Source organism: Hibiscus syriacus, unplaced genomic scaffold (assembly GCF_006381635.1).
Source record: "Hibiscus syriacus cultivar Baekdansim isolate YM2019G1 unplaced genomic scaffold, ASM638163v2 tig00012493_pilon, whole genome shotgun sequence".
Lineage (NCBI taxonomy): Eukaryota > Viridiplantae > Streptophyta > Magnoliopsida > Malvales > Malvaceae > Hibiscus > Hibiscus syriacus.
The window spans coordinates 168059-185681 of NW_024062284.1; the positions used below are offsets into that span (position 1 = coordinate 168059).

A 17623-nucleotide genomic window follows, 5' to 3' on the forward strand; every position below is an offset into this window, starting at 1 on the left:
TCAAACACTATACACACACAACATCATATCATTTCTATAGCATTTATCATACCACTAACTTATATTTGTTCATATCTCTGGATTAGCCCATGTACGTATGTGAGAACTATCGATATGTGAGTCTATAGAGGTTGTGCACTAATGCTGTCACCACAGCTCGTATAATTGCACCGAAGTGCCGCGTAGAATTGCACCGTAGTGCCATATAATAATGTCCATAAGGACCACATAGAATTCCTTAAGAATCATATACATATGCTAGGGATCAAGTATGTGTCTTTCAAGACTTCACACATGTTCCACAGAATATATATATATCCCGAAGGACCGTGTAGAATTGCACCGTAGTGCCATATAATGATATCCATAAGGACCACATAGAATTCCTTAAGAATCATATACATATGCTAGGGATCATATATGTGTCTCACCAGACTTCACACATGTTCCAAAGAATATATATATATCCCGAAGGACCGCGTAGACCCTCGACTCTTGGCATGCCAACTATACCCCTAGCTCTCATGACACATAACATGGGCGTTATCATTTATTTCATTTCAATATTCATATAAACGTGTAATTCACTTTCACATATCACGTATCACATAGCTTCTTTTCATATTATCACATAGTCACGTAGTTCACTTACACGTAGATCATTTCCATATAATTCACATGTCACATATGTCATGTTTTCATATAATTTCTATCATTTCTCACCCAATCACCTTTATTCATGTAAACATACTTATCATATCTTGTTCACATAAGATCATATCACTTAGAGCACATATATACTTATAGTCACATTGCTTATATCTTAATCTTATGCTTTCTCTTAGACATATATATATATATATTCACATGTTCAGGTAATCCACCATTTCATCACATAATTCTGTATTCATATAACTCATTTCATTTCATATCCATCTATATAAATATATATTCTCAAGATTTATCCTAATATAAATCATATAGCACTCTTATAATTCATATTCATATTCATCTAGGGCAGACTTATAAACACATCTCACTTCTATTATTTCTTTATATATATATATATATAATCTAATATGTTTACTTAATTCAATTTCATATAACTCCTATAATCTTCTCATATAACTTCATAAATTTCTATCATACAACCCATGTGTTATAGTTTTATTTAAACATATGAATCTTTCCCATCTAGCTTATCTTATATGTTCATCTTATCATTTATGTTCAAATCTCCTAGTTAGTGTACTATTCTCACTTCATCCTATAGATCAATATTATCCAGCTTATTTGACTTATCATATAATAATAATTATATTTTACTATGATCACATAGTTTATATCTCATATAATTCATAACCTTTCTTATGTAATTACTTATACTTTCTCACCTAACACATAAAAGAACAGATCAATCCATATAATCAAGCATACATACATGCATATTCAATTCATGCCTTTAATCATGCATTCATGTGTAACACTTCAGGAAATAGACTCATCGCAAGTCTTATTCCCATCGCACATCATATACTATTGAATATGCACTCACCTGGGCCTCGTTGTTTGAATCAATCCTAATCCTTAGTTTGTTCCGGAACAAGCTTTCATTCTATATCTACATAATAATACATTAATACTTATCAGTATACTGATTGATATATTCGAAACTATCACTTCTTAGTCTCAAAGAAAAGCCAATTTCATCTTTTAATGAAGGTATGCATCGATGCACTACACCATGCATCGATGCATAAATCCTATTCGATGTTTGTATTTAATGGGGATGCATCGATGCACTCCTTATGCATCGATACATAAATCCTATTCGATGTTTTCTATTTAAATTCATGCATCGATGCACCTTAAACAATTTATGGTATTTATCATCGATGCATCGGTGCACAATGAATGTGCATCGATGCACATTGCCCAGAACTGACATTTTAGCACGTAAATCATCAACTCTTCCCTTAATTCTTCTATTTAAGCCCCTATTTTGACATTAAACTCAACTACTATAACTTGAACCAACTTATATCCATGTAAATCATCTTTAACCTCAAAATCCTATCTTCTTTATGAGATTCAAGAATCATACCAAATTTTCTATATGTTCTAAATCCAATTCTAACACTTAATACTTCTTAATTAGGCTGATGACAAGTCAAATCCAACTTTAGAACTTCAAAAACCTTTCTATAACAAAAGTTCATTTATAAACCCTTAATAGAAATTCCTTTCTAATTCTATCTCTTTGGTGTTTTAAGCTTATATAAGCTTTCCTTAAGCTTATATAACCCTCAAATACTCAAATCCAACTTAAAACTTTCAAGAAATCATAAGCTAAATCAAACTTACCTTTGCTCTTGGCTTCCACGTGAAGAAGAAGAAGAAAGGAGAAGAGAATTCTGGAGAATTCTCTCCCTCTCCACGTGTATATAATTCCCTTTTTTTTAAATGATCAAATGACCATTTTACCCTTTATTTCCTTTAATAATTACTGAATAACCTTCATCATATTTCTAAGAAGTCATTGAACTATTCAATTATCCTACTTTAGTCACCAAATTCTGAAACTTTACAATTTGGTCACTAACTCGGTAATGCAGATGTTACATGCAGGCTGCAACAACAATGATGCAAGTGGATGGTTAAAAAAAACAAGGCAAGTGGGGAATAAGAGGATTTAATTAGCCATTATAAGAGTGGGAAAGAAGAAGAAATATAGATGAGGTCGAGAGGGTTAATAAACCAATTGTTTATAAGAGGTTAACAAAAATTAAGGTACTTTTATTCATTTTTATTAATTTAATTAATTCGCCAGAAGAAATTTTTCCCCTGAGGTGCTAATGTTTCGGGTGTGGGAGGAGTATCCCGCATCACTTTAAACATGGCGGCAGCCTGCATTAACAAAGAGAACACAGAGAAGTTGGCAACTGAACTTGTCCTTTCATGCACACAGTTAGGGCCTTCTTAAGTTTTAATGATTGGCAGTCGGCAGATAAGTCTAACTGGCATCTGATGTTGTTTCATGCAACAGTGGGAAGTTGGGATGCTCGAAATGTGAATTAAGATACATCAGGTGCTTACCCCTTCATACTCACTCCATGGGGCTTTACCAGTGAACATCTCTATAATTGTACAGCCCAAACTCCAAATATCAACAGCTAGAGCAAGCTCAGAACTATTATCGTGTTGCATCACTGCTTGCAAGAGCTGTAGGTAAATGGATGGTGTCAATATGTTTAAAATACAGATATCATATAATTATAAAACTGAGAGATGGTACCTCTGGAGCCATCTGTCGCAACCGTCTTTCGGTTGGGCCCCGGAATTGGGCTTTGACTTAAAAAATATGGATCGGAGTCGTCACTGATCATTTATTTAAAACAAATGAGTTGATCGGATACCATATTTCTTACCTGATCTGCGTCTTTCCAAAGATGTGTCGGGTTCGGGAGTCGGTTACGGTAAAGGAAAGATTAGCACCCTTGAACCGTCCTTCCGGTACTACGTAATTTCCAGTTGTCTTTAATTAAGAAAATTACAAGTTAAATTAAAAGGTAAAATTTGATCCAAATTATTTACCCTTAATGAGTTTACGGAAATACTCTTAAAAAATAAGATTTTAAAAAAAAATAATAATAATAAAAGAAAGTAACAAAACTAAAGAGTAAACCAAGGAAATAAATGAAACCAATAATAATAAACATAAAATAATTGGATAAAAAAATGAAATTGAATAAAATAAAATAAATGAAGATAAAATATATATACAAAAAGAATAAAAATGTAAAGTGTTTTTTTTAAAAGAAAAATAATAATAAGAGCAAAGAAACTAAAAATATAATGAAAATAAAAAAAATAGTATAAATAAAAATGCAATTAATCAATAGACTCATGCAACATTATTTCTGCATGTCTACTCAGAACTCTGTGGGAGGAGATTACTAAACTAAAACTAACAAAGTTAAAAATGCAATTTACAGTTTTTGACAAATAATAAGAGGATTGGATTAATATGGACCCATCTCTATAATAATAAGAGGATTGGATTGAACCCATCTCTATACTAAACAGACCAAATCGGTTAACCATACAAACAAATAAAATTTACCATCAGCTCCATTTGCTAGAACACTTGAATGTCATCACAACATAGCTGTGTTTCTCTACAAGTTTTACAGTATACTACAACATTGATTGTTACTCTTAGCCCGACTGTAGAACATCTGTTTCAATAACCAAAAGAGGATTGATATTAGCAACAACATGTGGTTGTTCCAAAGGAACAATAAGGTTCAACTCCCGGCCCGTGTACTGACTCTGGACAAGGATGGACCGAGTGGGTGGGTGTTGTCTCCTTAAAATTTTAAAATTACCATATATTTTAGATTTTTTCTATGTTTTTTTATTAAAAATTTGTTTTTGTCCTCCTAGAATTTTATAAATTTGTTCATTCTTAAAATTTTATATGTTCGCCCACTGATTCCGGATATATTTCGATTATTTAGTCCACAATTGCGCTTTGTAACTATTAATTCTAATTATAGTCTATTTCAATATAATTGTAACTCCAAAAGAAAAATAATATGCAAACTAGATAATGCAATATAGGATTATATTGTGTTGCACATGTACTTGAGATGTCGCACTGTGATCTGAACTCTTTTCAACTAAACTGTCCAACTTCTCACCTCATGCAAGCATGCTATCAATTGTTTTATTCTGTATCAAAGACATAATCATTTTAATGATTGAGAGAACTTCTAATCAATCAAATCCAAACTAACACAAACATACCGAAATTTTTCTATTTATGAACAAATCTTTCTTTTGAAATGATATAATTCATCACAACATTACAAAGAAAAAAAAGATTCAAATATGGAATAGTGAACAAATAGAACATTGGAGCTGAGGATGACATCGTAGTACAATAGCTCAAAGCTAAAAGGAAACAACACAAACTCGTCACTTTTCCCACAAAAATAGAAAATTGCTTACAAGGATGATTTTAGTCTCATCCAACTCCCTCTGAATTTTCAATAATTTATCAGTCTCTGTAGGGTCCTGAAAATGATAAAAGGGTTATGTAAGGCTTTTCAAATATAACACTCCTATAAAGCTCCAATATTATACTTAGAAAAGAAAATGTGATATTAATGTGAAAGGTGTAAGTCCCCATATTTAAACACAGCAGAAATGAATGAGAGATAAAACATATACTTGAAACTTGGTCAAAGCCTCATCCAAATAGGGCCAAATTTGAGTGCTATCAGCTTCTGTAGTTCTCCATGATTCCCCAAAATTTCTCTGATATTCATCCACCACCTGCCAAACATTACCGTTTGAAATTTTCCAAAGATCCCACAGAAGAACATCCAATCTCACAAACATATTTCAGAACACCATATGTCAAACGTGAGGAATCTTAAACTCTTAATGTATTATACGCACAGACATAGACATAGACATAGACACATCCACCTTCACCCATCGTCCCAGTAATCTAGTTATTGCTATAAGATGCAAAGAGAGTGATTGAGCCGAAAAATGAGACTTAGCTGTAGCTAAGCTAGCAAGTATGCATAGAAACAAGAATGAGCTGAGGCCCGAGATATGAAATGAAGAAAAACTAAAAGCTAGGAACATGGTTGCTGAACATGGAGTTACAAGCTGAGAGCTGGTGGGTCAAGTACCAAAAAGAGGGACGTCTAGAAGGAATAAATTAGTGGTTACTGAATAAGGTGAGATTAAGCCAATATTAGGACAACTATCAATAACTGTTGCTCCTATACATTATAGTTCATTCCACAATAACTAAATCTATAAAGATCTATTCATGTAAACACGACCCCAATCATCAATGAATATATTATTTCTCTAATTCCTTTCTTTTTCTCTATTTTCCCTTTCCATTCATTTCCTGCTATAATCAGTCTCAGGCTATGAGAACCTAATAATATAACCACAGAGAACGCCAGTGTAAAACACCAATATTGCAGTCAATAAGATTTGATGATACTGAATTATAAGGTAAATCATGACACATAGAAGATAAGAGTTACACTCCGTTATTTTACCTGGTTGAGAAGCGAAAAAGCACTTCGAACAGGATAATGACTATCCATAAATCCAATTGCACAAAGTCCATTTTTGTTGTAAGAATGTACCATGTACTCTACATTAAAATCACCAAACATAAATAAATAAATAAATCATTATTATCATAATTAACCAAAGATCTTCTCAAACCTAAAACATAATCATGATATTGATTTTTCTGATAAAATCAAAATTTCAGAAAATATTTTCATTAAAAAAATGGCAATGTAATACACGATAAAACAAAATAAGATGCAGAGATGATGTTATTGATCTAATTGCCAGAGATTTTAATAATCAAGGAAACGAATATTATCCTGTAATGAGAAAAAAATTAAGAAAGGTTCACAGAGGAGGGACCTTCGTGCTAGACGGATTGGTGTTGACCGGGAGAGGTTCGTTTGCCGACGGTTCAAGAGACGAAGACGATGAACTCCCTGACGCTTGGCCTTTGGAAGAATTCGAAATGGATCACGTCGGATGCATTAGCTAGTATTATGGGATCGGATCCTACCGGCTGGCACTTCAACACCAATAACGCAGTGATTTTCATCTTTCCACTTCTCTTTCAATTTTCTCTAACAAAAAAAAGTGACAAAAACAATTTAGTATCTTTTGCTCTGCAAAAAGATAAATATAGAAAATACAATTTGAACGCCAGAAGGGAGATGGGAGACTAATACACCAGAAGCAAATCTAAACGTCAAATGGAAGAAGAATCAGATTTTCTTTCAGCCATAACCAAGCGGGGAGAAGGGTGTTTTAGGCAAGAGGATCGGGAATGAGCAAATACCTAAGAAAGATGGGGGAATGATATTCCCGGAAAAACAGGAAAAAAATATCACTATTGGTATTCATTCTTTACATGCACTTGGGAATATAATTCCATCCAAACATGGGTATCGTTACCCGGAAAAAAAATTCCTCCCAGGAATGAAAGATGACGTGAACCAAACGGGACCTTATTGTTACATTCCCAGCTTTTTAGACTAAAATACCCCTAATTTTTTTTCTCAAAAATATTATTCTTCAGTCGTTGAATAAAAAAAGTATATGAATGTTAAATTGCAAATTTATCCTCAAACTATTTTAGATTTACAAAAAAATTCATAATTAAAATTTTATATGAAGTTTAGGAGTTAAAATAAAATTTTACCCTTCATTAAACCTATTTATATTTTCAATTTTGTAAAAAAAATTATATAAATTTTATGAATTTAAAATTTTTAAAGAAAATATATAAATTAATTATAGTAGAATTCAACTTGTTAAAAAAACAAATATATAATAAGGACAATTTGATAAAATATACATTTCAATAATCTTTTATTCCTTTAATCAAACACTTAAACGAACCAAACACAAAAATGCAACATTCTCAGTAATCTTATTCTCGCCGATAATACTATTTCCGTCGATAATCTTATATTCCGTGATCCAAATGTACCTTAGGTATACCAAATACTAAATCATAGTACTTTACCCAACAATTTCAGATAGTTTCTGCCCAAAAACACAATTTCATCTAAACGGAGCAGTGGACAAGAAAATAGACATTACATAGTAAAAATATAAATCTTGGATAATATTAACATCGATCAAACAAAGATGAAATGGGGACAATTGCAGTAAATTTTATACCTTTCTTAAGGCCAGGGCAATACTCTAGTCCTTTGAAAACTACAGGCACGTCAACCTTCAGCTCATTCCCTTCATCCGCCCAAACAAACACCAAATTCAATATTTTACCAGTCTCCTCGTCCCTGTGAATCTATAAAACAACCCAAAAATATAAACAAACTTTGAACTTAGGTAACAGTAAAAGTTAAAAAATTTAAAACTAAAAAAAACTTGCCTTGATAGGTAAAACTCTCCCGGATTCAAGTGAGATTGAAGACCCAGAACCGGCCCGGATCTGAAGCTGGAACGTCGTGGAACAAAAGAAAGGGAGTTCAACCGATTTAATAATGGATCGAATCTGCTTTCCTTCGGTAGTCAAAAGTTGATTCCTTGACGGAGAAACGGTTTTTTGGGTTTTTCTCGAGCAAGCCCTGAGAGAAAACTACGGCGGGGATACTACCTTAGAATCTTTCGCGGCTCGAGATACGGCTGCCGGTGCATTCTCGAGGTATGGCTTGGATAGTGTGGTAATGGTGGGAGTTCGTCGGTGATATTTGGACCGCCGTTCTCAGACTGCGCCACAACCTGGACATTTGGCCGGAAATTAGAATGGACTTCGCCGGAGTGTGGGCTGTCGACAGTTGTTGCTGGTTTGAGTTCTGGACATGAGGGTTTTGCGTATGGTTAGGCAATAGGGGTTTAAGAATTGGGTCAATTTTTAGGGCTTTTTCAGGCTTAATATATACCTATTCAAAAAATCAAAAGATCAAAGCCAGTCCAATTCTATTTTTAATTAAGGCCTAATGCAAAATTTAGTCTAAAATATACTTAAAGTTGAGGCTTATACAACAAATAAATACATAAAGTATACATTCTTTTTCATTTAAGTATCTAAAGTATTTTTTTTATCAAAATAAGTATTCAAAGTTATTTTTTTGGTCAAAATAAGTACCTAAAGTATTTTTTGGTCAAGATAGATACCTAAAGTATTCAATATTTTTCATCCAATTACCTAAAGTATTCTTTAGTCAATGTCAAATGTCAACTTTTTCAGAATCTAGACGAAAAAGTTAAAATAGTTTAGGTACCTATTTTGACATAAAATACTTCGGTTCCTATTTTGACCAAAAGATAACTTTGGGCACTTGTTTTGATAAAAAAAATACCTTAGATACTTAAAGGAAAAAGAGAGTATGGTGCTTATTTGAAATATAAGCCTAAAGTTAACTTTGAGTGTCTAAAAAAAATTCACTAAAAATAGATGCTAACGTTTTCGATGTTACATTTTTAGGTGTCTGTCGTTAAATTTGATTATTAAGAGACACGTGTCAAATTTAAAAATTTTATTTTAAAATAAAATATAACTTATTTATAAAAAAACTTATTAAATCTAAAAAAGCCAAATCTCTAATTTCAAAATATTTTAGCCACATCGGTCGTCATCGATGTTGTCTTGGTCGTCATCTTTTGTCGCCGGCCACTTCATCTAACCGGATTCCAACACATGACAAGAAAAATTGTTGCTTGAATCACTCGAATCATCCTTAGCTGGAATCAATAAGTCTCTATAATCACCCATTTTTCTCTGAAATCGTCACTTCAAGCATGGGGTTCGACTGTTAGGTGCTTGGACTATCGCGCGTCGTTGAGTTTCCGACCAATTGGCATCGATTGTGGCGGTCGGTAGTGGAGAGAGAATTGAAATTAGGATTTTTCAAGATTTTGAGATTTTTTATAATTTCCAAAAAATAGGTGTTTTCAAATAATAATTTTATAAGGTTGACATGTGTCACTTAATGGTCGAAATTAACGGTGGTTACTCCCCAAACACCTAAAAGTGTAACGTTAGAAATATTAGGCGCCTATTTTTTAACGAAAAATTCTTTAAACACCTAACCTAAAGTTAACTTTAGTATAACTTATGCATTTATTTTTACATTAAGCTTTTAAATAATAATAATAATAACGGTTAATTTATTGAATTAATGAAAGAATATAATAAAATATTTAATGTATTACTATTTTTTATTAAGTTAATATGATTACAAAGTATTATATGTTCTATATACTCTCAATCATTTAATAATGGACGCTCAAAATCACCCTACTACAGTCGTTGGTGCTCAAACTCGTGACATTTAAGAACAACAATGATTCATTTAACCACTAGAGTAAGTTGATTCGTGCTAATGCATTACTGTTATAGATTTATTAATAGAGAGTAAAATATAAAGCGACAATTATATAGAAATATCAATTGTTTAATGCTTTAGATTAATTCTAAGATAGTATTTGTTAAAAAATAATTAATCAATTAATAACACACGTTATAATTATTAGTACTTAAAATCTTTAAAAGTAATAGTTTCTTTTTATTGTCGAGACCAATGATGAAATCTATAAAAAAATATTATTAACTAAACCTGAAGTTATATTGCTTTAGTCTTAGATAAAATTAGATCCAAGATGATATAACTTCTATAGTTTGTATTGATATTGATGAGTCCATTGTTAATTTTATACTTTTATATTTATGATATTCATTGAATTATATGCAACAATTTGATATTACCATCCAATCAAGATTGAATATACAAATAATTATTTCCCTTATCATGATTTGATACTATCATCCCATCAAAATGTGATGGAATAGATTTTATTATTTATTTAATATTCTTTATGATTTTAAACATATTTTTAATTAAAAAATTATTTTTAGAAACGATACTAAATAGATTTGTCTTGTTTAACATCATTAAATGGCAAATTCGGTAATTGACACAGATAATGGGGGCACAAAGAGTAACTCAGACACATTCAATAAATTGATGCTCAGTCAGCCGCTCTTTTAATAGTAAATTTATTCTTATTTAACTTTTTTTAGTTTCCAACATTAGAAAATTGTTTTATTAGAGAGAAGATTTGCGCATAAAGTTTTGATCTGTAGGTTCTGGAAGATGCAAAGACTCGATCTTTCAATGGAGTTTGTTCTCAGAAAAGAACCAACTTTTGTTGGTTTCTCTTTTTAGCGCTTTCTTTTGGCAGTTTCAGCGAAAGGTAAGGTTTTTCAATGTTGTTTTTATTATAAAAATCATTGTTTTCGTGGACTGTTCTTCTTGTCCATCGATCATAATATTGAATCAACATGCATATTTCCTCGTTGATTTCCCATTTCAATGCGGTTTTAGTACTTTTACATTAAATCCCAGATCGCTTATGCATTACTAGATCTCTTCTTCTTCTGCTGCTGCTGCTGCGCATTGGTTTTTTCCCCGCCAAAATCAATGAATATTATCGAAAATTGATGATCTGGGTTCATTTCGTTTCAGTTTAATAATTACAAGGGGAAAAAAAGAGGAGGGTTTCATCGGAGATGTCATCGTCGAACTCTCCTTGCGCGGCGTGCAAGTTTCTTCGTCGAAAATGCACGCAGGAATGCGTGTTTGCACCATATTTTCCGCCAGACAATCCGCAGAAATTCCAAAACGTCCACAAGGTGTTCGGCGCCAGCAACGTAGCCAAGCTGTTGAACGAGCTCAACCCTTCCCAACGTGAAGACGCCGTGAACTCCTTAGCCTACGAGGCGGAGGCGCGTCTCCGCGACCCCGTCTACGGATGTGTTGGGCTCATTTCCATCTTACAACACAGGCTCAAACAAATGCAACACGATCTCACCAATGCCAAGAAAGAGCTCTCCACTTACATCGGTCCTCAAGCATTGCTTCCCATCTTACAACCGCCTGTGTTTTTGCAGCAACCACAGCATGTTGGGAACCCTTCTTCTATGATGCAACAAAATGGGATGCCAATGATGGGGATTCCCACGGCGGCTTCCGCTTCACAAGGTGGCCAGTTGGTGATAAGAGAACCTCAACAACAACAGCAGCCACAGCAGCAGATGTTTGAGGCTCAACAGCAATTGGCTGCAGTGGTTGCAGCAAGAGAACAACAAGATTTGCTTAGAGGATATGAACAACAACAACAACAGGTTCAACATCAAGAGATTATGACGCTTAATAGTGGGTTTGAAGGTGGGTCCGGTTCAGTCACTGCAACTGGGTTTAATCAAATAACAACTGCTGCCACCATGTCACCTTCTTTGGCTTTAGGGAGCTTTGATAGCCCTTATCAGATTCAGACACAACAGCAAGATCATCTTCCACTCCAACCACAGCTTTTGATTCAGCCACAACAAGGCCAACAAAACCAACAACCCCAAATATCAGAAAGCGAGGAGGGTACGAGTTCTGCTCCTTGTTCAATAAACAATAATCCTTTTCTTTTCCTTTGTGTTTGAAGATTTTCCCTGGTTCATTAACTTACTGTTTATGCTTGTATGATTGAAGGGTGTTTCGTAGTTTTGCGAGTAATATATGCTAGGCACTAGAATACTCTTTAAAACACTGACTTGAAAACCTTCATTTTATTTTCTACCTACCTTATCTTTTCCCTTGATGAAATTTTCCAGGAAAATGAAATGAATGAACAGCTATCTCTTTTCTTTTAGGCTTTGATTACCTTGATTTAACACACTACTGCATCAGATTCTGTGGAAAGTTTGCACGAGACAAAAAGGGAGTAACTACATTGGATTTATGAGGGAATTTTGTGTGAGCTTAGATAATGCTTCACACCTTCTTTGGAAGATAACAGTTCCCTTGCCAGATAGTTTCCTTTCACCCACCTAAGAAAGCACACTAATTTTCAGTTTTCATCAATGAAAAATATCTAGTAGCTTGTGATAATAATGTTATAAAAATAGAAGTTTGTGTTTGGAAGAAGTGCATTGATATATATATATATCTTTCCTTTGTTGGATTATGGATTTACCATTTGTCCCATAACTTGAAAAGTTTAATCTTCCTTTAGGTGAACCTTGTTTTCAGTGAAAATGAAAGAAGGTTGCTTTACAGTACCGCATACAACAATAAATATAAATATTTATCACTTAACCTATATTCACCGACCTTAGCCTAAGTATACAAAATTATTGGCTTATAACTGTTTCAAAGTTTGATTTTTGGTTCATTGTTTTTCTGCAGCAAGCTCTGATACAAGGATCTAAGACCAGCCACTTGCAGAGCTTTGCATGAAACATAGAATTGAAAAGAGGTAAGGATCTGCAGAGATTTTGAGTATATGGAAAAACCCTTTCTTTCACTTTGAATTCACTGCTTAATAATCCGATGATTAACTTAGAATATATAATGTCATAATCATCTTTGTAGCTGTTGCAACTTTAATTGCTGGAATTTAATTACATATGAATAACAAGAGTGGAATATGTTATTTATTGGACAAATCTCTCTCATATATCAGATTCCTTTGCTGTTGTCTTACACGCAAGTAGTTTGGTATTGAATATTGGCAAATTGAGTTTAAAATTTCGATCATTAAATTTAATACACTCTTCTATATACAGTACATTAAGGAAATTTATATAAATACAAAAATATTACTTTTCAGTTTCGTGTGAAGCTTAAAGAAACTATATTTTAATCATTGCTTCTACTTAGGTTTTCTAATTCTGAGATAGAATAGGTTGCCTTCAATGCAAATCATAGTAAAATTAATAAGTATTATCAATTACGGTCAAACATTTCCATTAAAAAAATCTAACATTGAAGTTACATTTTTTATTAATATTAATTGTTGTTTATACTTTTTAATAATCGTTTTTAAAGAGAAATTAAATTTTAACATATTCATAAACATTTATATAAATTTTATATATTTATAAAATATTTAATAAATGATTATTTTATAATGACAAGAAAAATTTAGGTTAAAGTACAAATTTACTCATCAAACTTTGTTCTTTTCTTATTTTATTTATTATATTTTTAAACTTTTCAATTCTTCATTGAACTTTATATATTGTATTCTTTTTTGTCACTCGGTTTTTTTTAATTATGTGAGAATATGGCATTTTTTAATATTTTTATATATTATTAATATTATCTTAATATGTTTTATTCCCCACCACCCATTTAGTGGGCTAAATCTACGAGATAATGTGTTGGAATTATTTATTTCACGAGATAACGTTCTCCCAAGATTAATTGCTGAAGTAGGGCGAATTGCACAGTGTTGGCCGTAGGTCGCCATGCCTTCCGGGCGACCTACGACGTGGCAGCTTTAGACGTCCCATGCACAACCCAACCCATAGGTCGCCATGCACTCCCAGCGACCTCCTAGGTCGCCATGCACTCCGGGCGACCAATGAGGTCGTCATGCACTCCAGGCGACCAAGGAGGTCGCCATGCACGCCCGGCGACCTTGTCTCCTTGCATGGCCATGTGATATTTCTGCACGTCCCGCTCTATGGATACAACACATGCATGAGTTGCATCCATGAGGGAGCATAGGGTTAAAGCTTGGTCGTCGGGCAGGAATCTCCCAGCTATGACATGCAGGGCGTGTAAGGGTTAAGCACACGATCATTCCCTCGTCGGAAGCTGCCACGTCGTAGGTCGCCCGGAAGGCATGGCGACCTACGGCCAACAATGTGCAATTCTCCTTACTTCAGCAATTAATCTTGGGAGAACATTATCTCTTGAAATAAATAATTCAAACACATTATCTCGTAGATTTAGCCCATTTAGCGTTCATCTTTCTCATCTTTTTTCTCTGTTGATTTCCCGGCTTCCAAACGAAAAGTTTACCTCTTCACTGCTTCTCCACCGCCATCTTCACTCCTTTCTTATTCTATTCTCGCCCTTTCCTCAATTTTCGCTCTAAGCCCACCTCTAAAGTACCCAACCATCCACTTCTCAAACTAAGAAATCCTTTTTCTTCCTGTCGGAGCATGGGTTATTTAGGCCTCATCGTTTGCATCATCATCGGAACGCTGTCATTTACAATCACCTTCAATGTATCCGCCAAGAAAGTGGTTTGGCTTATTGTTATTTTCTTCTCTCCTTCTTGCTGATTAGCAAGAAAAGAGAGAAACAAAAGGAGAAGAAAGCTTATGTAAGATTTGTGGGTTCTTTTAAAAAGAAAATATGAAAAAGAGATCTTTTCTCTTTCCTTTCCTGACGTGTAACGATAAAAAAAAAAATCCTTGAATGAGCCATGTCATAATGGTGTTGAAAAATTAAGGGCACACTTGATTAAAAATATTTAATATATAAAATTTAGTGAATAAATTAAAAATATTTAAAATTTAACGTGTGAAGTAGGGAAAGAGTAAAATTTTTTAAGTAAATTTATAATTTACCCAAAAATTTATTGTGAGAGGAGGAAATGTGAGAGACAACTTTAATACATAAAAAAGAGTTTTAAAAATACCTAATGGGATTTAGAATTAAGATTTAACAAAGAAATTGAGTAAATTGAAAGTTAAACTAAATCATATATTCAAATTATATTTTTACTTATTTGTTTTTATTTATTTTTATTAAAAATAGATATGTTATAGAATAAAATGAGCTTAAACACACTCGGATTCACGTTTGAGTGAACGTTCTAAATAGTAACCATGTCGTCAACCAAGCTAAAACCTAATTAGCCTAAGTACGTAACATCTCAAACATCAAAATTAACTTAAAATATTATATAATAATTTTTAACTGTTTTTATTTACTTACAAATGAGAATTTTTATGATTTTTTTTTAAATTTTATCAAAGAATATCAAGCATAATTATTTTATCAAAATAAAATATAAAAACTTAAATTGAACTAAATTAAAATAAATAATTAAAAAATTCAAAAACTAGATCGAACTATTTTCACTTATCTAACATATCAAATTAAACATATTTATTTTCATTACTGATCCTGTATTTTGTGACGGCCGAGAAAAGACTCGAGTTAATATTGGATATTGACCCGAGTAAATGAGTGGAGATATAAAACTGTAGACTATTAGTGGGGGGCCAAGTAATAAGGACTCGTGAAAGGATAAGTACTTATAGTGTGATTATTCCATTTGGCCAAGAAAAATCTAGACTTTTACATTTTTTTTAAACCTTTCGTGGTGTACTGAAGAAGCTGAGGAGGAGAGATAGCTTTCTTCTTCCTTTTTTTTTTTAACAAAACTCCACTTAATCCTTCATTTTTTTTCCTTTTTTGATACTTTTTGTCAACCAATTTTCATTGTGTTTTTAGGAGATTTGTGCAAGGTAAGCAGCAGTGGAAAGAAATTAAACCATAAAGACATAGAAATTAAGATGTTAGAGATTTGATGAGTATGATCGTGGTGGAGGATTTGAAGGGGGGGGGGGAGAATTATTGATTGAGTGTATATACACACACACGAGCCATCAATTGAAAGAAAAGTTTCCATGATTAGGTAAAAATTAAAATGTTAGAGATATGATGAGTATGATCGTGGTAGCGGATTTTGTTAGTTCTTACGAATAATCAAAATACGTTAATAGGAGATGAATTGGTCTTTTAAAAAGTTAGTGGAAGCAACTGAAAAATAAACTTTTTTACACAACGTAGAGTGGTTCAACTTAAAAACCAAGTATACATCCATTACTTTAGTATACATAACAAAAATTTCTCAAATCCACTAGATTTGTTTACCTTTAAAGACTAGGTGTAACCTTATAAACACTTAAATGTTTATATCCTAAAACCTTTGAATACACACTATCCCAAAGAGTAAATACAAATAAAGCAAACAAATGAGTAAACCTCACAAGGCAAATATGTTTGCACAAATTAAGCACTCACCCAATACACACTTGAGCAAAATAAAAAATTTAGCTCACAAGTGTATTTACAATAAAGAATTTGACAAAATTAAGCACAAGAGAATACTTTGATGTTGGTAGTTTGGTTCAATATGGTTATTATTGACCTTGTGATGCTTTGACCTTCAATTTATACATTCTCCATCAATTCTAGTCGTTTAGAGTCGTTGGGGATCATTATAGTCGTTATCTACAATAAAAAAACAACATTTAATGCACAAGAGATTAATCATTTGTTGAAAGGGATCGATCATTTTTAAATAATTCGATCATTACAAGAAAGGGATCAATTCTTTTTCATCAAAGGATCGATCCTTTTGTACAAGAGATCGATCCAAAAGTTACTAGAATCCAAGGGATCAATCCTTTTTCAAGGAGATCGATCCTTTGAGCAAAAAATGCTTGGAAACTCGACTTTAAAGTGAGAAAATGATCGAGTATATTTTTGAAAATGTTCGAATAAGTTGGAAAACATTTAAAACATATTTTTCAAGTATTTGAACTTTGAATTTTTTTTGACAAATTCAATGAAGTCCAAAATCAATTTTACAAATTATTGTTATATTTAAATCTCAATTCAACAATCATCCCTTTTTGATATAACAAAATCTTTTAAAAAATACACCCCTTTGAAATATAATAAAACAATTTGAGAATTTATGAAAATTTTTAAGGTTCAATTTTAATTTTGAAAAATCATTTTTGATGTATACATTTACTGGGCCCTAGTAGTTCACTTTGTAAATTTTTATCATCCCAGGTTCATAGAAATAGGTTGTTCACCTAAGGAGCGCCATCATTATGGAATCCCAACCTCATCAATCAGGATACAATACTGAATTCTCTTGTTGGGCTTATGTATCCTGTAGACATTATGGTGTTGGTCATTACAGTGCATTTTGTTGTAAAATATTTTAGGATTAATGTTATATTTTTTAGTTAACATTGGTTATAGATGGAGCTTCACTTTTGAATTAATATTTAAAATAAGTCGTTTTGTATATACCGTTTTCTTTTAAGATAACTTGTTGAATATCGAAGGAAGTGTCTTATATTTATGATTAATGGGTCCGTTGGGACACTGGTATATTACACTTTAAGCCTAAATAGGTTTAGGATGTTACATATTTGATATAGTGTGTGCATATATATTATTTTCAATTTTAGCAAAATAAAATATGA

General features: G+C 32.6%; 1 protein-coding gene and 2 pseudogenes across 1 annotated transcript; 1 reads left to right on the forward strand and 2 right to left on the reverse strand.

The window, feature by feature from the left end:
- Nucleotides 1–4187: 4187 nt before the first annotated feature.
- On the reverse strand, nt 4188–6667 carry LOC120205505 (annotated as a pseudogene).
- Nucleotides 6668–7687: 1020 nt separating this feature from the next.
- On the reverse strand, nt 7688–8422 carry LOC120205504 (annotated as a pseudogene).
- Nucleotides 8423–10620: 2198 nt separating this feature from the next.
- On the forward strand, nt 10621–12034 carry LOC120205493 (LOB domain-containing protein 36-like). The gene is made up of 2 exons (XM_039205349.1): nt 10621–10794; nt 11067–12034. Exon 2 carries the CDS (start codon nt 11111–11113, stop codon nt 12032–12034), a length of 924 nt encoding a protein of 307 aa, XP_039061280.1. The 5' UTR covers nt 10621–10794; nt 11067–11110.
- The last annotated feature ends 5589 nt before the right edge of the window (nt 12035–17623 follow it).